Raw genomic sequence first — 24,800 nt, forward strand, 5'->3', positions numbered from 1 at the left:
ACTGGAGGCCTGTGACCAGTGGAGTGCCACAAGGATCGGTGCTGGGTCCTCTACTTTTTGTCATTTACATAAATGATTTGGATGCGAGCATAAGAGGTACAGTTAGTAAGTTTACAGATGACACCAAAATTGGAGGTGTAGTGGACAGCGAAGAGGGTTACCTCAGATTACAAGAGGATCTGGACCAGATGGGCCAATGTGCTGAGAAGTGGCAGATGGAGTTTAATTCAGACAAATGCAAGATGCTGCATTTTGGGAAAGCAAATCTTAGCAGGACTTATACACTTCATGGTAAGATCCTAGGGAGTGTTGCTGAACAAAGAGACCTTGGAGCGCAGGTGCATAGCTCCTTGAAAGTGGAGTTGCAGGTAGATAGGATAGTGAAGGAGGCATTTGGTATGCTTTCCTTTATTGGTCAGAGTATTGAGTATAGGAGTTGGGAGGTCATGTTGCGGCTGTACAGGACATTGTTGGAATATTGTGTGCAATTCTGGTTGTCGTCTTACCGGAAAGATGTTGTAAAACTTGAAAGGGTTCAGAAAAGATTTACAAGGATGTTGCCAGGGTTGGAGGATTTGAGCTACAGGGAGAGGCTGAACAGCCTGGGACTGTTTTCCCTGGAGTGTTGGAGGCTGAGGGGTGACCTTATAGAGGTTTCCAAAATTATGAGGGGCATGGATAGGGTAAATAGGCAAAGTCTTTTCCCTGGGTTGGGGATTCCAGAACTAGAGGGCACAGGTTTAGGGTGAGAGGGGCAAGATATAAAAGAGACCTAAGGGGCACCTTTTTCACACAGAGAGGGTGGTGAGTGTATGGAATGAGCTGCCAGAGGAAGTGGTGGCAGCTAGTACAATTGCAGCATTTAAGAGGCATTTGGATGGGTATATGAATAGGAGGATTTGGAGGGAAATGAGCCGGGTGCTGGCAGGTGGGACGAGATTGAGTTGGGATATAGGAGTTGAACCCACATAGTAGGCAGCATTCTGCATCACATTCAGCTAACTGACATTTTCTAATATAGTATTGTTAATGCTGAAACTAATTGCCAACAGAAGAAATGTGAAATGTTGAAGAATCAGATTGAGCAATGCACCGGAAAGGATGCTGGTTATATTGCTATCTAGAAATTTGAGTTGTAAAATATTATGAATTTTTTGTATGCCAGTTACACTTTAATATCTTGAAATCAATGGATGATGTAAGCAGAGTTGCTCAAGGACTTTCTAAATAAACCGTGTTGTGAAGATTATGCTTTTCCCATTCTGATAATAAGGTAACTACTGCGTTTGTTGGAAACTTGTACAAATAAATGCTGAAATAGCTCAGCACGGCAGGTTGCCTCTGCAGAGAAAAATAGAATTAATGCAACAGGTTAATAACAAGAAGTCTGAAACATTAATACTTCCTCTTGCAATCTTTATTTCGTTCACTAAGGTATTTTAACATTAGTTACTAAAGCTAATCCTTTTCTGATTGCCTATAAGAATTCTTTAATGCGATTGGCTGCTTGGACAGCTTAATATTGGGAATCACGATTTAACTGTTATTTAACAGTAGAGTCCTCACCAGTGAGACTGAGCTCTCAGCGCGATATTGTTGAAATGCAGTGCCAAGTGCCCTTGCTTTATCATTGACTAAAGGGTCCTGGTTGATATAAATGTAATCATAATTAATTCTACTTGGGAAGACTATGAGAAAGGTGGTGCAGATTTCAATTTATTTGAACATTCCCCATCTTAAATGTATTGGGAGCTTTCTTGTTAAAGGGTTCTAACATTTTAAGCTTTCTGCAGCTGTTTCTTAGCCTATATCTTCTTTTTGTGTGTATTTCTTTCCTTTCTGTCACCAAATCAAAGAATTGATATGGTGCAGAAGAAAGCCATTCAGTTCATTAGGTCTGAGCGTTTTGATTTCGTGTCAAGCCGCTGCTTGTCCACAAAACCCTACTCATTGTTTCTATCCTCAGTGCGACTATAGGTAAGCTCCTACCAATACTGTTGTTTACAGACAGATCAGATTAATTGGATCGGGTGAGATCAGGTAGGAATTTCAACCTTTTTTTTGCCTTTCTCATCATCTGCAACACATTTATTCTGGCAGGTTTGCCCTATACATCAACTTCAGGATTTCTAAAGTGGTGGGAAACTAATAAGTTGATGGTCTGAGGATTGACTGAAAATGCCTTCCAATGGCTTATATATTATTATTCAGAGTGAAACAGATATTAGCTCATAAATCTTTTATTATGTTGGTGCTGCTAAGTTTATGATGCTCACAATTTAACATTCGGCTCTGAAATTGTCACGTTCACACCATTCACTTGCCTTTTGTGCTTTCGTTCTTGTGCATCTGCAATTCTAGCCTATATAAAAAAGGTCTGCTTGGATAATAAGTGTGTACTGTTGTATTACACAAAATGTCTTGCCCTTCACCATCCAGTATGTTGAAACATGGCAAAAGAAAATTCTAGAGTGTAAAGAATTGTACAACTTTGTTTTGGCTGTGGTAATTACTCTAGCTTATTTTGTTTAGATTATTACCTGGGAATTTATAGTTTACCATCTTGTAGGATGGTTAATTCTAGGATTTGAAAAAACAAAGAAGAAATAGCAAGGACCAGTAGAGCAGCAATAGACATTATGTGGTTTGAAGTAATTGATAAAATTTAAAGATACATCTTATGAATATTGATTCTGCCTCACAAACATGTCAATTTTGCCTTACACTTCATCTTCTAGCAACTTTTGAATCTTTAGTTTCCATCACATTTATTCCTGTACTAATTTTAATTAATTGAAGAGCACAATCAATTCCTTTTACCTTTGCCTCATCCCAGCCTAATGACCCAACTTTGCTTTCGGTTTCATGAGCGATCAAATTGTCAACCTGTTTTTATTCTTTGTACCATACCTTACAGTTTTTAAAAGCACATCAATATCTTCTTACAAATAAACCAACTATTTGTCCTTCCATATTCTCCAACTGCTGCCAAGTCCTCAGCCTTCCCTTTTTGTTTGAAGTCTTGGAATGCATGTTTGCATTGCAGTAAGTTTCTTGATTCACCTTCCAGTTCCAGTTTGAAATATTTTAATCAAAATGTGTTGCATGTATCACTGGCAAGTTGTCTTCAGTGTATTCTCCACAGATCATGGCTAAGGAGCTGCTGTCATCTGATTCTACTCCTGTCATTCAGGCTACACAATTCAATGCAATTCTGTTATAAGCTAAGCTAGCTGGAAGTTCTTCCAAGTTGTAAGCAGCAGAAGTTCTCCCTGCCATTCTGTAGCCTTTAAGTATGCCTTGGTAAAACACACATCCTCCAGAGAATGGAAAACACAAAACTGCAATACATATGTGTCTCATTTATTCAAGCTTCCTGCTGCATCAGAATGAATTAAAACCATTCCATTGTTGTGGCAGGAAATATTTAGAATCTTCGAATCCTTACAGTGTGTTTGGAGGCCATTGAGCCCATCCAGTCCACACTGACTGTCCAAAGAGCACTCCAGACTCCTCCACCACCCCAACTCCCCACTGGGTACCATTCATTTGCTATGGCAAATCCCAGTTGCCTGGACATCCCTGGTTACTATAGGCAATTTAGCATGGCTAATCCATTTAACCTGCATATCTTGGGACTGTGAAAGTAAACTGGAGAATCAAGAGGAAACCCACTCAGACTCTGGGAGAAAGTACAAATTCCACATGAATGTTTATCCAGACCTTACTGACTTTCATTGTCTGGAAACTAATGTTCATGTGAATATTAAAACTGAATAGAAGCCTGAAAAGAGTATATTCAATTGAATGCTGTACAATTTCCATTGAGTGTGATTACGTATCTGTTTTTACCCTGCGTGCTATACAGTTCAGCCACTTTTTTGCAGTTTGGATTCTAATAAAAGGCATCTAATTATTTTAGAGCCTGTCACTAAATTTAAAATGCTTTGGTTGGGGCAGGAGGTTTGAGTCAATGTAGTGTATTTGGACTTTCAGAAAGCGTTTGACGAAGTTCAACATTAGAAGTGATTGCGCAAGATTAAACACACATGATTGGGAGAAGTGTATTGAGATGGATAGGAAACTGGTTGGCAGAGAGGAAACAAAAAGTAGGAATTAATGGCTCATTTTCAAATTGGCAGGCAGTAACTAATGGGGTGCCACAAGGATCAGTGGTAGGACCCCAGCTATCACAATATATATTAATGATTTGGATGAGGGAACACAATGTAACATCTCTCAGTTTGGTGGAAGGGTGAATTTCATAGAATCCCCAAAGTGTGGAAACAGACCATTTGACCCAGTAAGTCCACACCAACCCTCCAAAGAGTAACCCACCCAGATCCATTCCCCTACCCTGACTAATGCACCTAATCTACATATCCCTGAACACTATGGGCAACTTAGCATGGCCAATTCACCTGACCTGCACATCTTTGGATTGTGGGAGGAAACCAGAGCACCTGGGAGAAACACAAGCAGATATGGGGACAATGTGCAAACTCCACACAGAATAGTAGCCTGAGCCTGCGTCCCTAGCACTGTGAGGCAGCAGTGCTAACCACTGAGCTATCGTGCTGCCCTCATTTTTAAAAAAAATTCTACCCCATTCAATCCTTTCACAGTTAGACAATCCCGGTTAATGTTAGCAAAGTTGAAATCCCTTACGATGATAACCCTGTTCATCTCTCACCTTTTTGCCATTTGCCTTTACATCTTCCAAAGAATTTCATAGCTTCCCCGCACTGTGATGAGGATGCGGAGATCCTTCAGCATGATCTTGACAGGTTGGGCGAGTGGGCAACTTGATGGCAGCTGCAATATAATTTGGGTAAATGTGAGGTTATTCACTTAGGAAGCAAAAACAAGAAAGCAGATTACATCCTGTGGCTATAAATTGGGAGAGGAACGTGTGCAGCTAGATCTGGGTGTCCTTGTGCACCACTCATAAAGGGTAGGCATGCCCATGAAGCGGGCAGCAAAGAAGGCAAATGGTATGTTGGCCTTCATTGCAAGCGGTTTCAAGTACAGGAGTAGAGATGTGGTGTTAGTTATACAGGACCTTGTTGAGGCACAATTAGAATATTGTGTGCAGTTTTGGTCTCCTTTTCTCGGGAAGGATGCCCGTGCTCTTGAGCATTGCAGCAAAGGTTGAGCAGGCTGATTCCGGGGATGGCGGAACTGATGTATGAGAAGAGATTGACTAAGTTAGGATTGTTTTTACTGGAGTTCAGGCAAGTGAGTGGGGGGGAATCTCATAGAGACTTAGAAAGTTCTAACAGGATTAGACCGGGTCACAGTCTGAGGATTTGGGGTGGACCATTTAGGACAGAGATGAGGAGACATTTCTTCACCCAAAGAGTTGTGAGCCTGAGGAATTCATTACCAAAGGAAGTTGTTGATGCTGAATCACTGATTGTGTTCAAGAGGTGGCTAGGTATAGTACTTGGGGTAAATGGAATCAAAGATTATGGGGAGAAAGCAGGGTTAAGCTACGGAGTTGAACGATCGGCCAAGATCATGATGAGTGGCGGAGCATGTTTGAAGGGCCAAATGGCCTCCCCCTCCTTCTGTGTTTCTATGTTTCCAGTGTACAAAGCAGATTAAAGTTGTAAAATATAAAAACAGTCACTTCACAAATTTTCTATTGCAATCAAATGTGTTATGATTTAAATGCAATTGAGTTTTAACTATATAATCTTTCAATTTTTATATTTAGCAAGACTTGCTATTTGTAAAGAACTTGGAACTCCAGGTAAAATGCAGTTGAAAATTAAAGCATTTTTGCTAGATGAAAGCCACAAACTTTAATTTGTTTTCAAATAAATGTTTATTTTCTCCCTCAGTGTGTTTTTTTTAGAAAGTGGATTTCTACAAGTCGATTTAATGTTGGCTAACTGTAGAATGTTGGAGTTGTTGCTGTTATATAGTTGAGGCAGATTACCCATGGACATTTCCAAATAAGTTTTCTGTTTACAATGGCAGGACAGGGTACATTAGCTCTTTCAAATTTCATTTGGAGAATGAGAACTACTACTTTCTGCAAAATGCTGCGCCAGCAGTTTAACATGAGAAATCTTTCTCATGACAACAAAACTTAAATGACTTGTAACTTTGCAAATCTCAAATTGTGGCTGACTTCTTTCACGACTGCACAGTATTTCAAGTTTCACCATATACAAGCTACAGGTTAAGGTATATGATATATAAATGTAAAAAGCTTGATTCGTGCCATCAGTTTGCTTGACTTGGTGTGTCTTTAGCATAAACACAGATTTGCAACCTGCTGTAACTTTAGTGTGTATGCAAAATATTGTTGTGTGTACACATATATATTAGATGCACATAGTGCATGTTACATAAATGTCTCTCAGATTACGTCGGAAGATTATTTGTGCTCTGTGGTAGGATTCACTATCTGCTGACAAGAAGTTATCTGGAGAAGGTTGTATGTTTTACGTGAAGTATCTTTTATCTTTTTAAGATTCTGCTGTTTACATACTTTTCTGTTTTATTTTTTTCAGAAGCTTAGTTTCTTGTTCAGATCCCCTTTCTTTACCTTCAGTTATATATTTTGTTGGAGTGGATTGTCCTGTGCCCACAAGGCCACCTCCATACATCGTTGTCACTTGCCTCTTCTTACTGATGATCTATTCCACTGTTATCTCCAACAGTGAGTTTATTTTTCACATGTATAGCAACGGTCCCCAACTTGATCATAATGAGCTACATAACGTTTTCTGGTCTAAAAATAGATGTCTTGATATGAGGATGGATGAGCTTTTTTTCCTTCTTAGCAAAAGTAAACTTTATCCATAAAATATCTATTAGTATGTTGCAGAACATTTCAAATCAGCAAATTTAAAAGTATAACAAAAGTATTATGTGACTTACTTGGACACTTTGTGCTATAGATGCCTCAATCCAATTACAAAATTATGACAAGCCATATCGATTTTGTTACATACTTCAGGCATGGTGGCTCAGTGGTTAGCACTACGGCTTTTGCATTGCCAGGGACCCAGGTTCAATTCCACCTTGAGTGACTGCATGGAGTTTGCACATGCTTCTTGGGGTTCTGTCAGGTGCTCTGGTTTCGTCAGGTCCAAAGATGTGCAAGTTTAGTGGATTTGCCATTTTAAATTGTCTCATAGTGTCCAGGGATGTGCAGGTTAGATGGATTAGCCATGACAAATGGGAGTTACAATAGGGCAGAGGATTGGGTTGGACTGGGATGCTCTTTGGCAGGCCCGTGTGGGCTCAATAGATTGAATAGCCTCTTTCTATGCTGTAGGAATTACATGATTCTATACGCACACAGTTTTATAAGTTGCCAGGTCCTCAGTAAATTATAACTGAAAGGGAATCTTGGTGTGGAGATGTTGGTCTTGGACTGTGCAAAGCTATGCTTGATGATTATGATGATATTTTGTTCTCTGCAGCTCTGTGACATGATGCTGAAAAGCATTCAGTAGGTTTGCTGATACATGCTGATACTAAGTTTAATTAGTGCTTCCAATTAAACCTGTTGGACTATAACCTGGTGTTGTGAGATTTGTAACTCTGAGAGGGAGTGGCCTTTTCCTGCTGTACCTTTGTAATGGCTAGTTCAAGTTTTAGCACATTGTCCGAGACGTTGGAATGTGCAAGCCTGTAACACACTGTTGAGCATAACTCTTTACGTTGGAAGACCAAGCTGATTAGCAACAGATGAAAGACTGTTTCTCATAATGTCGATGATCCTCCAGGTGCACTTGATGTTTGTATTGGTGTGTGTCATTGGGAATAGCCCAGTCGAGCAGAGTCCTGTGTTACAGAACTATTTGGGATGAATCTTGACAAAAACCACTGTCACGCTCACTCACCTTGAGAATGAGATCTGCGATGGCGTCTTCAGTCTTGAGGACTGTGTATGGTGACAAGGAGAATTCACGCACACACCCATGGGAAGTACTGTCCTTGCCACCAGTCAAGCTGTATTTTGGTGCTTGTTTGAAAATTCTGCTAAATGACTTTGACGGTCTACTCGGGGATCCATTAGATTAGATTACTTAGTGTGGAAATAGGCCCTTCGGCATAACAAGTCCACACCGAACCGCCAAAGCGTAACCCACCCAGACCCATTCCCCTACATTTACCCCTTCACCTAACACTACGAGCAATTTAGCAAGGCCAATTCACGTAACCTGCACATTCTTGGATTGTGGGAGGAAACCAGAGCACCCGGAGGAAACTCACGCAGACACTGGGAGAATGTGCAAACTCCACACATTGCCAGGGACCCAGGTTCAATTCCACCTTGAGTGACTGCATGGAGTTTGCACATGCTTCTTGGGGTTCTGTCAGGTGCTCTGGTTTCGTCAGGTCCAAAGATGTGCAAGTTTAGTGGATTTGCCATTTTAAATTGTCTCATAGTGTCCAGGGATGTGCAGGTTAGATGGATTAGCCATGACAAATGGGAGTTACAATAGGGCAGAGGATTGGGTTGCCTGAGGCGGGAATTGAACCCGGGTCTCTAGTGTTGTGAGGCAGCAGTGCTAACCACTGTGCCACCGTGCCACCCATAACAGACTCCCTCCTTTTCCTGGGAGAAAGTGAGGACTGCAGATGCTGGAGATCAGAGCCGAAAAATGTGTTGCTGGAAAAGCGCAGCAGGTCAGGCAGCATCCAAGGAGCAGGAGAATCGACGTTTCAGGCATAAGCCCTTCTTCAGGAAGCCCTCTCCTTTTCCTGTAAGGTCTTAGAATGTTATGTGCTGATCACTGCCTGATGGACTTGTGGATAGAGTTGTTTTTTGTACAAACTTTTCCAGAAGGAATGGGTTACCCAATATAGTCCAACTAATTCGAGCCTTCTGCAGCAATGTGGCCAGGCACATGCTTCAAGAGCAATGCCCTTCAGTTCAGCTGTTGTTAGAAACTCAAATCTTTTAGTTCTCTCATGTTCCCTGGCTTATTTTGAAACTGCGTTAATGTAAGTTTTACAATGTTGGGTTTATTGTCTGATACGCTTCTACTTATACTCAATTTCCGGCAGGGAGGGGAGAAAAGGGATGTTGGACAGTGTATGAATTAGTGTATTGTAATTTAATTTATGAGCTATTTGTGTAAAGCTATGCTTGATGATTATGATGAGATTTTGTTTTCTGCAGCACTGTGACGTTATGCTGAAAAGCATTGAGTGGGTCTGCTGATACATGCAGATGAAAAATGCTTTATACTCCCTAATAAAATGAGTAAGCTGATCTGAAGGCCAAGAAGCGTTTCTAAACCAACAAGGATTCCTGTGTTTGAGTACATTTTAGAGGCTTCTATTATAAAACTTACATATGTCATTGTTGAATGTGACCATGGTAAAATGTAGCCCATGATGTTTTCTTTCTAATCACATACAGACACAATTAAGCATGCAATTTTCTGAGTTTAGGCTGAACACATTTTCAGAAATATTAGAAAACGCTTAATTTTGTATTGTTCCAATTCTGTATGTCATCTGGGAATACTTAATAATGAAGTTAGCCTCTCACCCTTGAGCACACAAAGATAACAGCATGTGTGAATATGTGAAACATAATTAATTTTACAATTGTGTGTAGCTATTGTCATCTGTTTCTGTACTGTTACAACTAAATTTTCAAAATAAATTTAAGTAAAAAACACATATGCTACATTTCATTGATATATATAGAGTCATAGAGATGCACAGCATGAAAACAGACCCTTCGGTTCAAATCATCCATGCCGACCAGACATCCCAACCCAATCCACTCCCACCCACCAGCACCCAGCCCACAACCCTCCAAACCCTTCCCATTCGTACACCCATGTTGCAATTGTACTAGCCTCCACCATCACCTCCGGTAGCCCACCCCACACACGCACCACCCTCCACGTGAAAAATTTGTCCACGAGGTCTCTTCCATATCTTTCCCCTCTCATCACAAACCCACACCCTCAAGATCTGAACCTCCCCACCCCATTGAAAAGACCCCGTCCATTTATCCTATCCTTGCCCCTCATGATTCTACAAACGTCTACAAGGTCACCCCCTCAGCCTCCGACACTCCAATAAGAATCAAGGTTGCAGTCTATTTGTTAGAGGAGAGGTAAAATTTTATGGAGGCACCCTGAAATGTTCATCACAGCAGCGTAAAATATCAAGACATTCAGTTTTTGTCACAGTGAGGTAGATAATTGAGCATGTACTGCTGATCTCTTGTTTTGGTTCAGTTGCAGATAGCTGCAGAACCTAAACCCTTCATTACAATTGGAAGCCAATACAATCCTTCAGTTGGAAGGGGAAATATCTGATCCAGTTTGTTCTGAGTAAAGGAGAACAGCATTGATACATTAAAAGTAACTTGAAGGTTTCCTGTAGCCAACTGTCTGTTTTCCTGTGGGTTGGTGGGGAGTGTTAGTTGGGTTATCATTAGAACAACCTGCTTATTGCTAGGGAATTCAGTTAAATGGTGCTTTTATTTTTGTGGGGATATCGTAAATCATTCTTAATTTCAATCAAATTTATATTTGTATGCATTCAAAGCTAATTTAAAACTCTATTTTAATCATTGGAAGTTTTGCACATTAACCTTAAATGAAAGAAGTTGACATCTAATGTTATATCGTGTACTGTGGTTGAATTTATTGCTGTTCAGGAAAATGGTTTCTCCTGAAATGTTAACTATATTTCCTCTCCACAGATAATGCCAAATTTCAGGTTTATGGTTTTCACAGATTTTCACATATTCGTAGCTTTTGCTCTTTGTTTAGTCTAAAGTATTTCCATAATTGTGTGAAAGAACAAGGAATTACAAAAATTAACTTAATTTATTCTAGTAAAATAGAAATAATAAAGTTTGTCCAGAGCAGATTGGTATTTTGGCTAAAACCCTAGCCAACATCCAATCACCATCAATGGAACAAAATTTTTTTTAGGATAAATGTGTAAGGATGCTTATTTTTAAAAAGGCATCTAAGTTCAATCTAAGTGTAATTATTAGTCTACATGAGGTAGGCGTAATGGAGTCTGAGATGACTGAAAATTTCCAAATTTATGTAGCAAATTATGAGAGAGGATTGGGAGAACTTAAAAGTGAAAATTTACAATTGAAGAGTGGAACATTGCAGTACGTTGAGACAAACACATTTATTTCAAAAAAGAGAATGGGTTGAGAAAATAAATGTCATACTGAGATCTATCAAAAAGGATAGTTATGATGAACCACAAAGCTTTCTCCATTAGCAGTTCTCACATATTTGAAATCTGGTCAGAAACGGAACTCGAGTAAAGAATTGGTACATTCCTAACAAACACACATTTAAATACAGTTGAATCACAGTTGACTGTTTGATCAAGATGTTGACATGGGGTGTGCCCCAGCAAAGCATTCTCATACAAGGTTTTTGTTTTGTTGAAAATGGCACAATGCCCTGGATTGTTGTTTTGCTTTACAGAGGACTGGGCTGGTGTAAATGAGCCATGTTGCAAACCTGACTGATAATCCTGAGTTTGGTAGTGTAATTCTAGACACGTTCAGGACTTGGGATACAATTCCAGGTTATCAGTCGAATCATCAAAAATACATCTGTTTTGATTCTGTAGCTGGCTTGGAATTTTGTTTTCGAGGTTTCCTGTTTAAAAATCAAAACAATTGTTTATGTGAAACTGAAATTGAGATAAAAGGATTTTCCAAGTGATGTATTTGTTTACCTACACACATCACTACAGTTCAAGTGTAATAGATCAGTTTGTGATGGGTTTTCTTCTTGTTATTTACTCATTCACAGAATTTGGGTGGCACTGGAATGGTCAGAACTTTAAAACTCGTCTTAAAGTCATATTATGCTCCCATGATAACTGACTGGCTTGCTGAATGTTTTACATGTGGTCATGTAGGGCTAGACTTTTAAGATCATCAGATGTTGGCATCTAAAAGCCATCAGGGAACCAAATAGGTTTTAAATGACAAGCTAGTAGTTGCATGATTACCATAACTTTTTATGTTCCAGATGTATCTACTTAATTTAAATTTCCCAGCTGCTGAAATGGGAATTGAGCACATGTCTCCAGATAATTAGTCCAGGATTTAGATTACTTAGTTCAATGTTTTAACCACTGATAATTTTCCCTTAAAGTTTGCCTCCACTTTAACTTTCCAGACTGTAAAAATGTACCATCTCGTTTATAGTTTAAGTTTGGAGTCCTTTCAGAAAGAAGTAGATTATTTCTAACATTTTGCATTTAGTGTATGACTTTTCTGTGTACAAGGTATTTTCTGGTTTCTGTAATACTTCTGGGAATTTTCAATGCCTTATTATCTTAAATTGAGGTGATCTGTCAACTTCGTTTATTGACTTTATGTGGAAAAGCACTGCATTCTGTACTGTAAATAGGGTTTAGTTCATGGTTCATGTGTTTTAGTATATAATTTCTAGTTTTAACAATTAAAATTTTATTGTAGAAAAGGGGAAAAATGCAATTAAAGCACACTTGCAGCCTATTGCACTCAAAAGGTTAGGATCAATGTTCACAAGATCATAAAACAGGTTTACTTAGCTAAAGAACTGTCGATGTAATGGCCATAGTCGTTGCAAGAAGGACATTTCAGAGATGTTCAGTTTCGAGAACTAAGCTTTAATTGATTTAAAAGTATTCATTGAATTCTAAAAGTTGTAAAATCCATTCAATTCATCAGATCAAGGAAGAAATTGTAAACGAGGAATAATCGACCTCCAAGCTCATCATGAGAATAGCTCAACATGTGTTATGTCATCATGGCGATGGTAGACTCAGAACACTTTCTGGTTTCAATTTATTCATGTGCTTACTGAAAGAATTAGTTGCTTATCGGACCTTCTATGGTTAGCTGCAAACTGAGGGAAGATAGCCCAAGTAATTGACAGCCGAATTGAATTTCAAACAAACTAGAAAGAAATGATTTAGTACACTGTGGAATTCAAGTGAGGTATAATTGCAGATGGAAAAGAAGTTTAATTCGAATGGCTAAAGCATTTGACAATCAGTATGCAAGACCATTTGAAACAGTTGACCCTGATTGCCAAGCAGATATGCTTATCCAATTGGTTACTGTCAACAATGCTTTTGACTGGTTTGGAGTGGTCAACTCTCATTGTGATCAGTCAGCTACTATCAGTTGGAAATGGTTGACACGTGCATGACCTGTCAACTATGACTAGTAGGTCATAGTTGACAGGTTATAGTTGACTGGCTGGCTTTTCCTGGCCAATAAAGTTACGTTTTAAAATTGTCAGCCTGGGTGAATGCAATTTATGTAAAAATGAATCAGCAAGCTCAGCCCATTAATTAGATTGCACAGTACAGTAGCGCCTCAACATACAAACGACCCCGTTCATGAATAAATCAGTTTACGAACAGGATTGTACATAAAATTTTGCTTCAATGTACGTACAAAATTCAAGGTACGAACAAAGGTACGAACGCAAAATGCCCGTGTGCGACCACGTGGTTTCATTGTTCTGCTTTGCTACACGCTTGTTGAACGCAAAAGCTCTCGGGGCCCCGCGTGATCTCATTCAGTTCGTCTTTGGCGCGTGCGCTGTGAACATCCGTCCAAGCATTCTTACGCTATCTGAACAATGGGTAAAAATTGATTCAGTTCGCGAATTGGGTCCCGGAACGAATCAAGTTAGTAAGTCGAGGCGCTTCTGTAGTTCATCTGTGTTCTGTTTAAGTTTCATTAATGAATTAAGATTTTTAATCATGAAAATATGGTTAAGAAACTGAAAGTTACAATCAATACTTCGAAATGTAAAACTTTTATTAAGGAGCCACAATATTAAACAAGTCATACAAATAAACACTTTCTTCCAAAATTTATGGACAACTCAATTAATCTCCAAGGAGAATGTTGTGACTAATTGAGATGTTATGTTTTATTGGAGATGTTTTTTCCTTTACAACTGTTGTCATATTCATCACTCGTAGGTTCTGTGTGTAGAGGTGATGAATAAAGCACTGATGGTGGTTAGAGAGAAGAAAAGAATTAAGCAAGATTCAATTGATTTTGTTTAGAAAAGCAAACAAGAAGGCCCAGTTGCACAATAATCTTAGTTGAACATCAGTAAATTAATAAAGCAAAAGCATAAAGCTGTACCCTACATTAGCTGTAGCCCCTCAGTATATATTTATTCACAAATTTCTGCAAAAAAACTCCAAGAAAATAAAAAACAATGCCTTCACTTGCGCAAAACTAAATGACTGTGTAACTTTATAGGTTGCTGATTGCAGCCTGAAGTTGCTGTCTCTTGTCTCCAGGAGCAGCTGCATTGCAAGTGACTTCTTGCAGGCTTGGATTCAAACTAACCGCCTCTTGCTGAGTACCACTGTCAAAGGTCAGTCAGCTTTCAGCTTGACTGAGTGCTGACGATCTGCTCATAGCAGGGGCGAGACATTGTTAAGACTATCACTTTTTTACTTTGCTCGTTTTTGATTTGGAACCGAGTTGCATTTGAGAATTGAACTTTGAACAGCAGCTTGTTTCTAAGTAAAGGAGAGAACTAAAATCTGATGTTTGCTGTTGAGAACTGGCCTGAAAAGATCATGCAAGTTGAGTATTGCTCTAAGAACACTATAGACAAACCAGAACCAAGATATCATTATGCCCATGAACAGGCAGCTGGTGGATGTTGAATTGGGCAATCTCGAGTACCTGTTTGGGCCAGCCAACCACAGATAAACTTCAAAAAAGAAAGAGAAACCAAAGGTTTGGCTTTTGGGGCAGGAAACTGCAGATTGGGTTGTTTGGTTTTGCTCTGTCTAATTATTCTTCAGCTGTGAACTTGACGGAAGTCCTGAGAAAAGAACCCCAAGCTATATGAAATCAGGAAAGGTCTCCAGAGGTCTGCAGGAACTATTTGCATTGACAGTGTATTCATATCCTCCTTAAAGCACAGTGCCCATACTGTATGCAGTATTCCAACTACGGTCCAACCAGTTTCACATAAATGCCACTTGCTAGTGTCCAGAAGTAAGTGGTTAGTCCAGGTCTGTATATGGCTGGAGGGAAGTGCAGGAGAGGGGATCCTTAGATTTCAGGAGCTGGGACTGTTTTTAGGGGGCAATGGGATCTGTGCAAGGCCAGCAGGTTGCACCTGAACCAGAATGGGACTAGCATCATTGTGGGGAGTTTTTCTAGTGCTGTTGGGGAGGGTTTAAACTGGCTTGTCAAGGTGAGGAGCCAATGCTCACCAGTATCAAGAATAGAAAACCAATTGGTGAGTAGGATCTAATGAACCAGCTGGTGGTCACCCATTCCCCATCTGTCTGCTTGGCCTTAACTTACAGTGTGACCACCTCTCTCAACATGAGCAACTGAGGAAAGTGCAGCCAGCAAATGAGGATTGGGAATGCAAATTGGGGGAAAGCTGTATCCAGCCAGCCAGCCCGTCCCTTTGGGCTATCTTCAGCTGCACTGCTGCAATGTCCTTGGACAGTCCAGCTCTCCTCTTGCCCCGTGAAGTTTTCTGTCCCACAGTTAATCAATCTTTCCTTTTCCTTTTCCATTATAATTGTAAACCTTCTACTGTTAGAATGATTGCTATCTCCTAAATGATATCTCCAGTACTGTGATCTACTTGGCCCATCTAATTATCAAGAAACAGGTCTAGAAATGCCTCCTTGTTTGTTGGACTGAACACATGCTGTGAAAAGAAATACTCCTGAAAACAATCTAAGAATGCTTGCTCCTGTCTGACCTGAACACTGCACTATTTTAGGGTAATTATTCTCCCCATGATAAGAAGTCAATGATTTGTGTCTCAGTGATTTCCTTGCAGATTTGTTCCTTTACATCTTCCTACTTTTCAAAGGCTGATAGACTTTTGTCTGCTCCTGTGTTCCAGCCAAGTTGATTCTGTCCTTGAACCCTGGAACATCCTCTTTCCTCAGCACTGTTCTTGTTAACCAAAAATGCCACACTCCCGCATTTTTTCTTGCCCTATCTTTTCTGAACACCTTGTAACTAGGAATATTTAACACGCTGTCCTGCCCTTCCTTGAGTCAAGCTCTATTGTTACAACAACAACATAATCCCAGATGATAGTCTTGTTCGTAACTCAAATCTAATTAACTGTACATACATGCTCTGTCACCCTGTAACTTTAGTATTTTCTCCTTTAATCTGACTTCAAACATGTCATTCTCTGTTCAAGTGCTACCTGCCTCTCCCAGGCATTTTGAATCCTGGTGTTCTCTAGTATTCTTTCCTGATTCCCACACCTTGCTGAGTTAGCTGAAACATTCTCCCACCACTAGTAACATGCTGACAATGAATTTGGTCTTGATTCTGTTTAGGTCTAATCTGACTGACCTGCCCAGGTACTGTCTCCCCAGAGCCAGTCCCAGAATCTAAAACCTCCTTCCAACCACACAGTCATCTGTCTTGTCTTCCAGTTTCTATACTCAATCACATGATACTGGTGAAATACCAGGCATTACTACTGCATTTTTGAATATGTTCTATCTAGCTGCCTAAATTCTGATTGCAGGACCATCCTCATTTCTGTCTATGTCATTAGTAATAAGGTGGATCACAACTTCTTGTGGTTTGCGGTCCCCCAAGGAATGTCCTGCAACTCCTTTGTGACATCCTTGACCCTAGCACCAGAGAGGTACATACCATTCTGGAATCATATTGCTGGTCACCCAAAATATCTATCTGTTTCTCTAAATGAATCCTGCATGAGTACAGCCATTTCACTCGTCTTCCTTTCCACCTGTACAGCTGGGTCACCAGCGGAACTACAGGCTTCGTTTTTGCTTCACTCTTCTGATGAGCTATAACTCACCCAGTATCCAGACAGAAAACCAATTAGCGAGTGGGATCTCATGAATTAGCTGGTGGTCACCCATTCCCCATCTGTCTGTTTGCCCCTAACTTGTGGTGTAACCACCTCTCTCAGCATGAGCGACTACCACCAAAAAAAGCAGCCCGCAAATGAGGATTAGGAATGCAAATTGTGGGAAGCTGTCTTCAGCTGGCCCAACCCTCTGGGCTACTCTCCAGCTGGCATGCATTATCCCCTCCCCCCTGGCTCCTCTCCAACCGGTCCAAATTACTGAACTTTTTCCAGGTACGTGTTGTACTCCAGCATTCTTCAAGAAATTGTGCAACCAACGCAACTTATTTTAAGAATTAAATTGATAACCATGATAATCCTAAACTGTGCTGAACCCAATAAACTATGAATAACTGTATCAGGGATACTTCCATTGTAACAATGTATTGTTTGTAAAATTTCTGATACCAGATAATCAAAGTATTATGCATTGAGCTAACACTGAAATGTTATTACTGCAGGTCAACATTATGCAATAGAAATGATTGACATCTGCACTGCAATATTCCAAGTGTTTTTGTATTAAATAATGCTGGCTTTCAGATAATATTGTGGTTCATAAAGGAGATGGCACATTGTGGTAATTGTAATCCAGATCCCCATGCTAGTGCTGTGGGAGCACAGTAGCTGGTGAAATTTGAATCACAATAAATGTGAAGTATTATGCTAGTGGTGATGACCATGTCAACACTCAATGATTGTTGTGAAACTCAACAGACTGTTGTTAACAGTCCTCTGCACAGCCAAACAAGCTAATCACTTTTTTAAGATTTTTTTTAGATTCCCTACAATGTGGAAACATGCCCTTTAGCCCAACGAGTCCACACCGACCCTCCGAAGAGTAACCCACCCAAACATCTTTTCCCGCTAACTAATGCACCCTACGCTATGGGCAATTTAGCATGGTCAATTCACCTAACCCACACATCTTTGGATTGTGAGAGGAAACCGGAGCACCCGGACGAAACCCACGCAGACACTGGGAGAACATGCAAACCTTACACAGACAGTCAACTGAGGCTGGAATCGAACCTGGGCCCTGGTGCTGTGAGGCAGCAGTGCTAACCACTGAGCCACTGTGCTGCCCTCCTGAGCCACCGTGCAATAAAGGATGGTTGTCAGTTGCTTGCCATTCTAGCAATACCACATTCCTTCAAAAAAGTAACAAAGTATCAGTACTAGTTGCACATATAAAATCTACATTGCTGTTAATGTTGTAAAATGTCTTTCAGTTTCCAAGGTCACTGAGGCAAAGGAAAGATATTAGGAAGGGTGACTAAAAGCAAAGTGGATAATCATACTTTTTTGTGCTTTTTTCATGGAACCTCAGGAATTCGAAGTCACTTGTTTCTGTTGAAAGTACACAGAAATGTGTCTATTTTGTTTATCTTATGATAAGAATTCAATGCTGAGTTGACTTCTTCTGTCGTCTGAGCATACTGCTAACAGGGTGGGGGATGGGCATTGCTATTCATTCACCAGCTATTGTAGCAAGAGTAGCTGCAGTTTACAGCTGTGTTGTCAGGCTTGTCAGACAGGAAACAGTCAGCTGAGGATTTGTGTTGCCAGGGAGCATGCAAGAATGCCAAAACAATTTGAAAACCAAAACAAAATTCAACCAAGCACAGCAGTACATAATGGCTTATGTCAATTTTCCACGACAGATTAAATTGATTCCAGCAGGAAAGCACATTTAAAGCTGTTAGATGCTGACTTGTAAAGTTCTGAATTAAGATTTTTTTTTCTTTTGTTGAGTTGTAATGGCTATTGTAATTCTGAGTTGAATGTAGATTATCTGTGAGAGATTGTTCATATTATCTAGGAGAACCCTCTGCTGGTAACATGCTGCACACTGTGCCTGAGAAACAATACGTGTACCATTCTAAGTTACAGAAATTAGAAGCTGTAGGCTGTAGCTACATAACATTTAAGAGTTCACCACAGCTGTTAGATCCAAGCTAACCTTATACCAGCTTATCTGCAATGCAGCCATCTAGTGGCAGGCTAATAAGTTATTTAATTTGTGTTTTTATAAAATAGAATATCTTTGAATCAGGTATATGTTCAAGGTTCTTAAGCCAATGTTTCTTCAAGAATATTGAGATGATCATAACTCTAGGTTTGTTGACAATTGTTCACAAATTGTGCAAAAATAACACTAATGGAGCAGCAGGTTTATTTTTTTCTTCCCTGTTACTGTTTCCTAGCTAGTTAAAATTTTAATGTCAATAATTTTAGATCCTGGTAGTGTCTTAAGTACAATTGTAAAAACAAATCAGCCTTTTTTTTCTGTTTTGTTTTTCTTTTTTTGTTAGAATGTAAGTTGAAATATTTCAATTTAGTTTTAGAAAAAGCTAACCAAGGGGTTAATGCTTTTATCATTTTAAGCTTGTGGATAATACTGCCCCTGGTGGTGAGATAAAAGTGTAGGGAGGGAGAAACCATACCACAAGATCAGTTTGGAACTTCGCTCTAATTAACAAAACTGAACTCCTTATCCTTATTTTAAAATATGTCTGAAGTGTCATATATGTGGATGACGCATGTAACACAGACCTCAGAATTTTATGAAAACATTCTTGAATTAATGTATTTAACTGATAATGTAATTTATTTTGAGGTTTAAGATTAGCTGCTTTATGTACATATCGTACAAGAGATTTTGACTTATTCCCCTTTGTAATTATACTGTAGTAAAACATGATGCTGTGTCAAAATAAAATGCATTAATGTGGGTGTAAACGTGTAGAATTGAAACACATTTTTACAGTATGCAATACAGAAGTATTCCTGTGGGTGTCTCTTTTCCCTAGTGATTTCACAAAACTGAGCACCAGTGGGTTCCAAGCATAGAGAAAACTGAGCATTAAAGTGGCTTTTTTCAGTTGTTGCAATTCCTAATGTTTTCCATTTGGAATTTTAAAAAGTGCTCAACTTTTTTAAAAATCCAATTTAGAAAAAAAAAATCTGAAATTAGACTTAAGCGAAGTTCGTGGTAACTTATTTTGGAAAACTGAATTTTATTTTGATCAGATTCAACTTTTAAAACTACCATCTATAATTGTGCTAATGGATGTAGGCTTTTGCACAAATTACATAGCGTTTATATTTTAATTAATAAAATGTGGCTATGTATTAATTTCAAATAAATTACAAATAGTTAAAACTGTGAAGTTTTGTTAAACTTTCAAAGAACTCACTGGAGAGATGTTATGTTTCCAGTATTTCAATTGAGTCACAACAGTAAAATAAGAATTATTCCAAATATTTCAGTCATAATCTGGGTGGCAGACAAATCTGAAGTCTCCAATTGAATTTAAAGCTTTTATCGTCAACGTAGAATGTGAACAAACTTGCGTGAACAGCAATACAATGTAGTTTGATGTAAACCTTTCAGTAACTTATTTGTTATGAGAATTGGATGAATTGTAAAGAATTCTCTGTTTTATTTAAAGTTCAATTATACCTTTCTAATATTACTTTTAATTTTAGAAATTGCCCAAACATGTTTTTCATAAAGACTAATCAAGAAAAAGAAGCAGCAAACAATTTTCACGCAATCAAGTTATTTGAAAGATCGCCAAAAAGCAAAAGGAAGAAATTGCATAATTCCAGTCCAGACTTGTGGACAGCAAAGGTGCTGAAGAGATGATCACTCCAGAGTTACCAGTGTTACAGTAAGTATGTTTTTTGATTTAAAAAAAAATACATCTTTAGATGTAATATTGAAATGGCTATTTCTAAAATATCCTTCACCTTGCGCCCCATATATGTGAGTGGAGACTGAATGGGATTTCTCTGAATAGAAAACAGCTTTTTGTTCCTCTAAATTAGAATAACAATTAAAAATGTTTTGTCGAACCTTTTCTTCTGTTTGCACTTTGCATCCAAAATGCTTTGAAAATAATTGTTATGACCAGTAAAAGCTATATAAAAAATTCAAGCTGTGTATTAAAGCCAAGTTATAAACACTAATTTATTTTCAGTTGCAAAGGTATAATTGTGTACTTGTATAACTTTGCAAATATGCTATTTTTAAAAATCTGATGAGACAATCAGTTTCCCACTTTATGAAATTTGTTTTTGTGTTTTGATAGTTTTTTATCAAATATTGAATGCTATTCACACTTAAGAAAGTTGCTCTACAAGAAGGAAAAACTATATACTCGAGCTAAACAGGCTTGCTGGAATGGCAGTTTTTCAATGGAAGAGGAAGTCTGGATTAAGATTGATCAGAACCAAACTCTTTGGGAAGATTTATTTCCGTGCATGTAAAAATACAAGGGAATTGGTCATGGCAGAAAACACTGAAATCCTCAGGGTATCAAGAAGCAAATATAATATCTGAGCCTTCAATCTGCTTGTCATCTTTGGCATTTATTCTCAGCTGAAGATTTTCGGGAGTTTGGCATAATTGCTCATGGGCCCTATAGTCAGCCCCATCTCTATCAGGTAGATTCTTCTACAGTGGGTCAGACGAAGCTGTGGTTGTGTCTGCGTACCATGGGGTCTAACCTTATGTGTTCTCATGTTGGTTCTTAGCTCATCCTCCAAGGTGTCTGTAGTATCTCCAGACATCTCAATCTGCAGCTGGCACTTTGCACTGGTGATAGTCATTGCAAGGGTTAGAGAAGGGTGTCTTCAGGGAGGCTTTGTAACGTTTGCTTTGAAACTGGGGCTTCTTTGTTCCCTTCACCAGTGTTTGACTCATTTGTATGATGTGATCTTGGGCAGATGATTGTGCATACCTGGGCAATGTAACTCATCCGTTGCAGTTGGCTTTTCAGGAAGATGGCATTGATGCTTTTGATGGCTTTTTTCAGAAATTTAATCTTTGTGATGCAGTCCTGATGATGTGGATGTAGTGTTGATGGAAGTGCTCCAGAGCCATACATGATGGCAGTATAGGACCATTCACTCAATTCTAGTATGTACAGTTGAATTTAGTCTATGCTTTGATGTGTTCCTTCCAGATTAATTTTTAGAATTCCAAAAATGCTTTGTTTGTTTTAGAAAGGCTATCAACAGGCAAGATGTCACTCCCCAAATAATTAATTTGCTTGAGAGCTTCCAGTTTGTTCACTTCAATTGCAGTGCTTAATAGTCTTGTATTTCTCTTCGATTGCAGGCAAATGCAGAGCTTCACATTTCTTGAGATGGAATTTTAATTCAAAGAATTATGCTGCCTCAGAAAATATGTTGTTATAAGTGGCTTGTCCTTTATTTAGTGACTGTGGGCTAGGAGAGTGCAGTCATCAATACAAGGAAGTTCATTGATGAGTTCCTCTTCTTCCTCACTTCACCATTTTGGAAATTTAGAAGGGTCTCCAGAGTTTGCTATTGTACTTTTACTTGTCCATACTAATTTTCATGAAACTGGTTCACCATGGCCATGAACCTAGGTAGGCATTATTGATATTTCAATAATTTGCAAAGGTTTGTCTCTCTCGCTGCATAAGATACCTTGGCGAATTCTCCAAACATGACATACAAGGCTTTACTTTGTTGACAGCACTTTTGTATTTGTCTTGAGTACAAATGCCAGACGTTGGGGGCCTCTGTTTGCTCTGAAACTATACTGGCTCTCGAGGAGATGCTCTTCTCCAATAGTAAGTGAATACGTTCAGAGGTATTTCTAGTAAAGATCTTTCCAGCCATAGAAGAGAGGATGATCCCACAGAAGTTGAATTAGCCTGATTTGCTCCTTTGTTTTTGTGATTTACCCCACACATTAACTGCTTGTCATTGAAGAACTTGGTGAGACCCTAACTCAGGAACAAACTGACCGCCCCCATTAACCAAATGAAGAGCACACAGCCACTACAGCTGGTAGAATTTTACTTGATGAGTTCCATCATGGTTGTCCGGCTCTATACATCAAGCCCTATATGTTTTTTCATAGCCGACTGGGAAGAAGGCAGCATTCCACAGGGTTACCATGATGAAATGCTTTATTCTATATTTCTATTCCTCTCTCCCCTTTTGAAAGTGATGTCACATTGGTTGTCCTCCAGTCCTCTGGCACCTCTCCTGTAGCCAGAGAAATTGAGACAGGAAAAGAGAGTGCAGAAGAGATTTGCAAAATTGATTACAAAGATAAAGATATGATATTTTGGAGATGCCAACACTGTTCTTGGAAATAAGACGACTAAGAGGAGGAGATCATACAGAAGTTTAGAAAATCACAAGGGGGCTAGATAACAATTGTTTCTGTTTACAAAGGTTTACAAGATCATGAGGGCACTGGATATAAACTGTTCCTGCCTGCAAAAGATAAGGTTTGAAAGGATATGCAAAACATGATGTGAGGAAAAATAACTCATTTACACAACAAATGGTTGGGTCTGGAGTGCACTGCCTGGAAGTGTGGCGGCGACACAGTCATTGAGGCACTCAAGGGTACATAGCATTATTTAAATTGAAGAAATGTGCAAAGGTGTCAGGAAAAGGCAGATGAATTGCACAAAGTCATGATGCTCATTTGGAGAACTAGTGCAGGTACGATGGGCCAAATTAATCTTTCTGGCAATAACACTTTAAGGAAAGGACCCCTTAGCAAGCCAGAAAACCTGGGATCTTTTTTGCTTGCTGCTTTGGCATAGCAATTCATAGAGCACAGAAACAGACCATTTGGTTCAACTCATCTGTGCCGACCAGACATCCCAATCTGACCTAGTCCCATTTGCCAGCATTTGGCTCGTGTCCCTCTAACCTTTCCTATTCCTATACCCATGCAGATACCTGTTAAATGGTGTAATTGTACTTGTCCCCACCACTCTTTGTGGCAGCTTGTTCCATAAATGCACCACCCTCTACATCACAAAGTTACCCCTCAGGTTCTTTTAAAATCCTTCCCCTCTCACCGTAAACCCATGCCCTCTAGTTTTGGACTCTTGTGCCCTAGGAAAAAGACTTTGGCTGTTCAACCTATCCATGCCACTTATGATTTTATAAACCTCTGTAAACCTCCAACGCTGCAGGGAAAAAAGCCCCAGCATGTTCGGCCTCTCCCTACAAGTCAAACCCTTCAGTCTTGGCCACATCCTTGAGTCTTTTCTGTACCATTTCAAGTTTAACAACGTCCTTTATATACAAGGGGACCAGAATTGTATGCAGTATTCTAAAAGTGGCCTCATCAATGTCCTGAATAGCCGCAACATGACATTCCAACTCCTATACACAATGCTGTGACCAACAAAGACATGGATGCTGAATGCCACCTTCATCTTGTCTGCCTGCACCCCTAGGTTTCTTTCTTTTGGCAAAATTCTCCAAGGCCCTGCCAATAACTATATATGATGTAGAAGTCTTCGAGGAGAAAGTGAGGACTGCAGATGCTGGAGATCAGAGCTGAAGACGTGTTGCTGGAAAAGTGCAGCAGGTCAGGCAGCAACCAAGGAGCAGGAGAATCGACGTTTCGGGCATGAGCCCTTCTTCAGGAATGAGAAAAGTGTGTTTTGCATATCCTTTCAAACCTTATCTTTTGCAGACAGGAACAGTTTATATCCAGTGCCCTCATGATCTTGTAAACCTTTGTAAACAGAAACAATTGTTATCTAGCCCCTTGTGATTTTCGCTTCCCCGGTCCCCAACACCTTATCTTCACCATGGACATCCAGTCCCTGTACACCTCCATCCCCCATCACGAAGGACTCAAAACCCTCCGCTTCTTCCTTTCCCACTGTACCAACCAGTACCCTTCCACTGACATCCTCCTTCGACTGACTGAACTGGTCCTCACCCTGAACAACTTCTCTTTCCAATCCTCCCACTTCCTCCAAACCAAAGGAGTAGCCATGGGCACCCGCATGGCCCCAGCTATGCCTACCGCTTCGTAGGATATGTGGAACAGTCCATCTTCCGCAACTACACTGGCCCCACCCCCCACCTTTTCCTCCGCTACATCAATGACTGTATCGGCGC

The 24,800-nt window shown here is 39.6% G+C and overlaps 1 protein-coding gene across 2 annotated transcripts in view; it reads left to right on the top strand.

Moving 5' to 3' along the window:
- The window catches only part of LOC122555796 (cohesin subunit SA-1), a 113,996-nt gene that overhangs the window by 24,819 nt on the left and 64,377 nt on the right, over positions 1–24,800 (top strand). For both annotated transcript variants that reach the window (XM_043701940.1, XM_043701941.1), the window contains exon 2: positions 20,370–20,554. In XM_043701940.1, the coding sequence (XP_043557875.1) occupies positions 20,526–20,554 (29 nt within the window). In that variant the 5' untranslated portion in view covers positions 20,370–20,525. The remainder of the gene's footprint in view (positions 1–20,369; positions 20,555–24,800) is intronic.

Source organism: Chiloscyllium plagiosum, chromosome 13, assembly GCF_004010195.1.
Source record: "Chiloscyllium plagiosum isolate BGI_BamShark_2017 chromosome 13, ASM401019v2, whole genome shotgun sequence".
NCBI lineage: Eukaryota > Metazoa > Chordata > Chondrichthyes > Orectolobiformes > Hemiscylliidae > Chiloscyllium > Chiloscyllium plagiosum.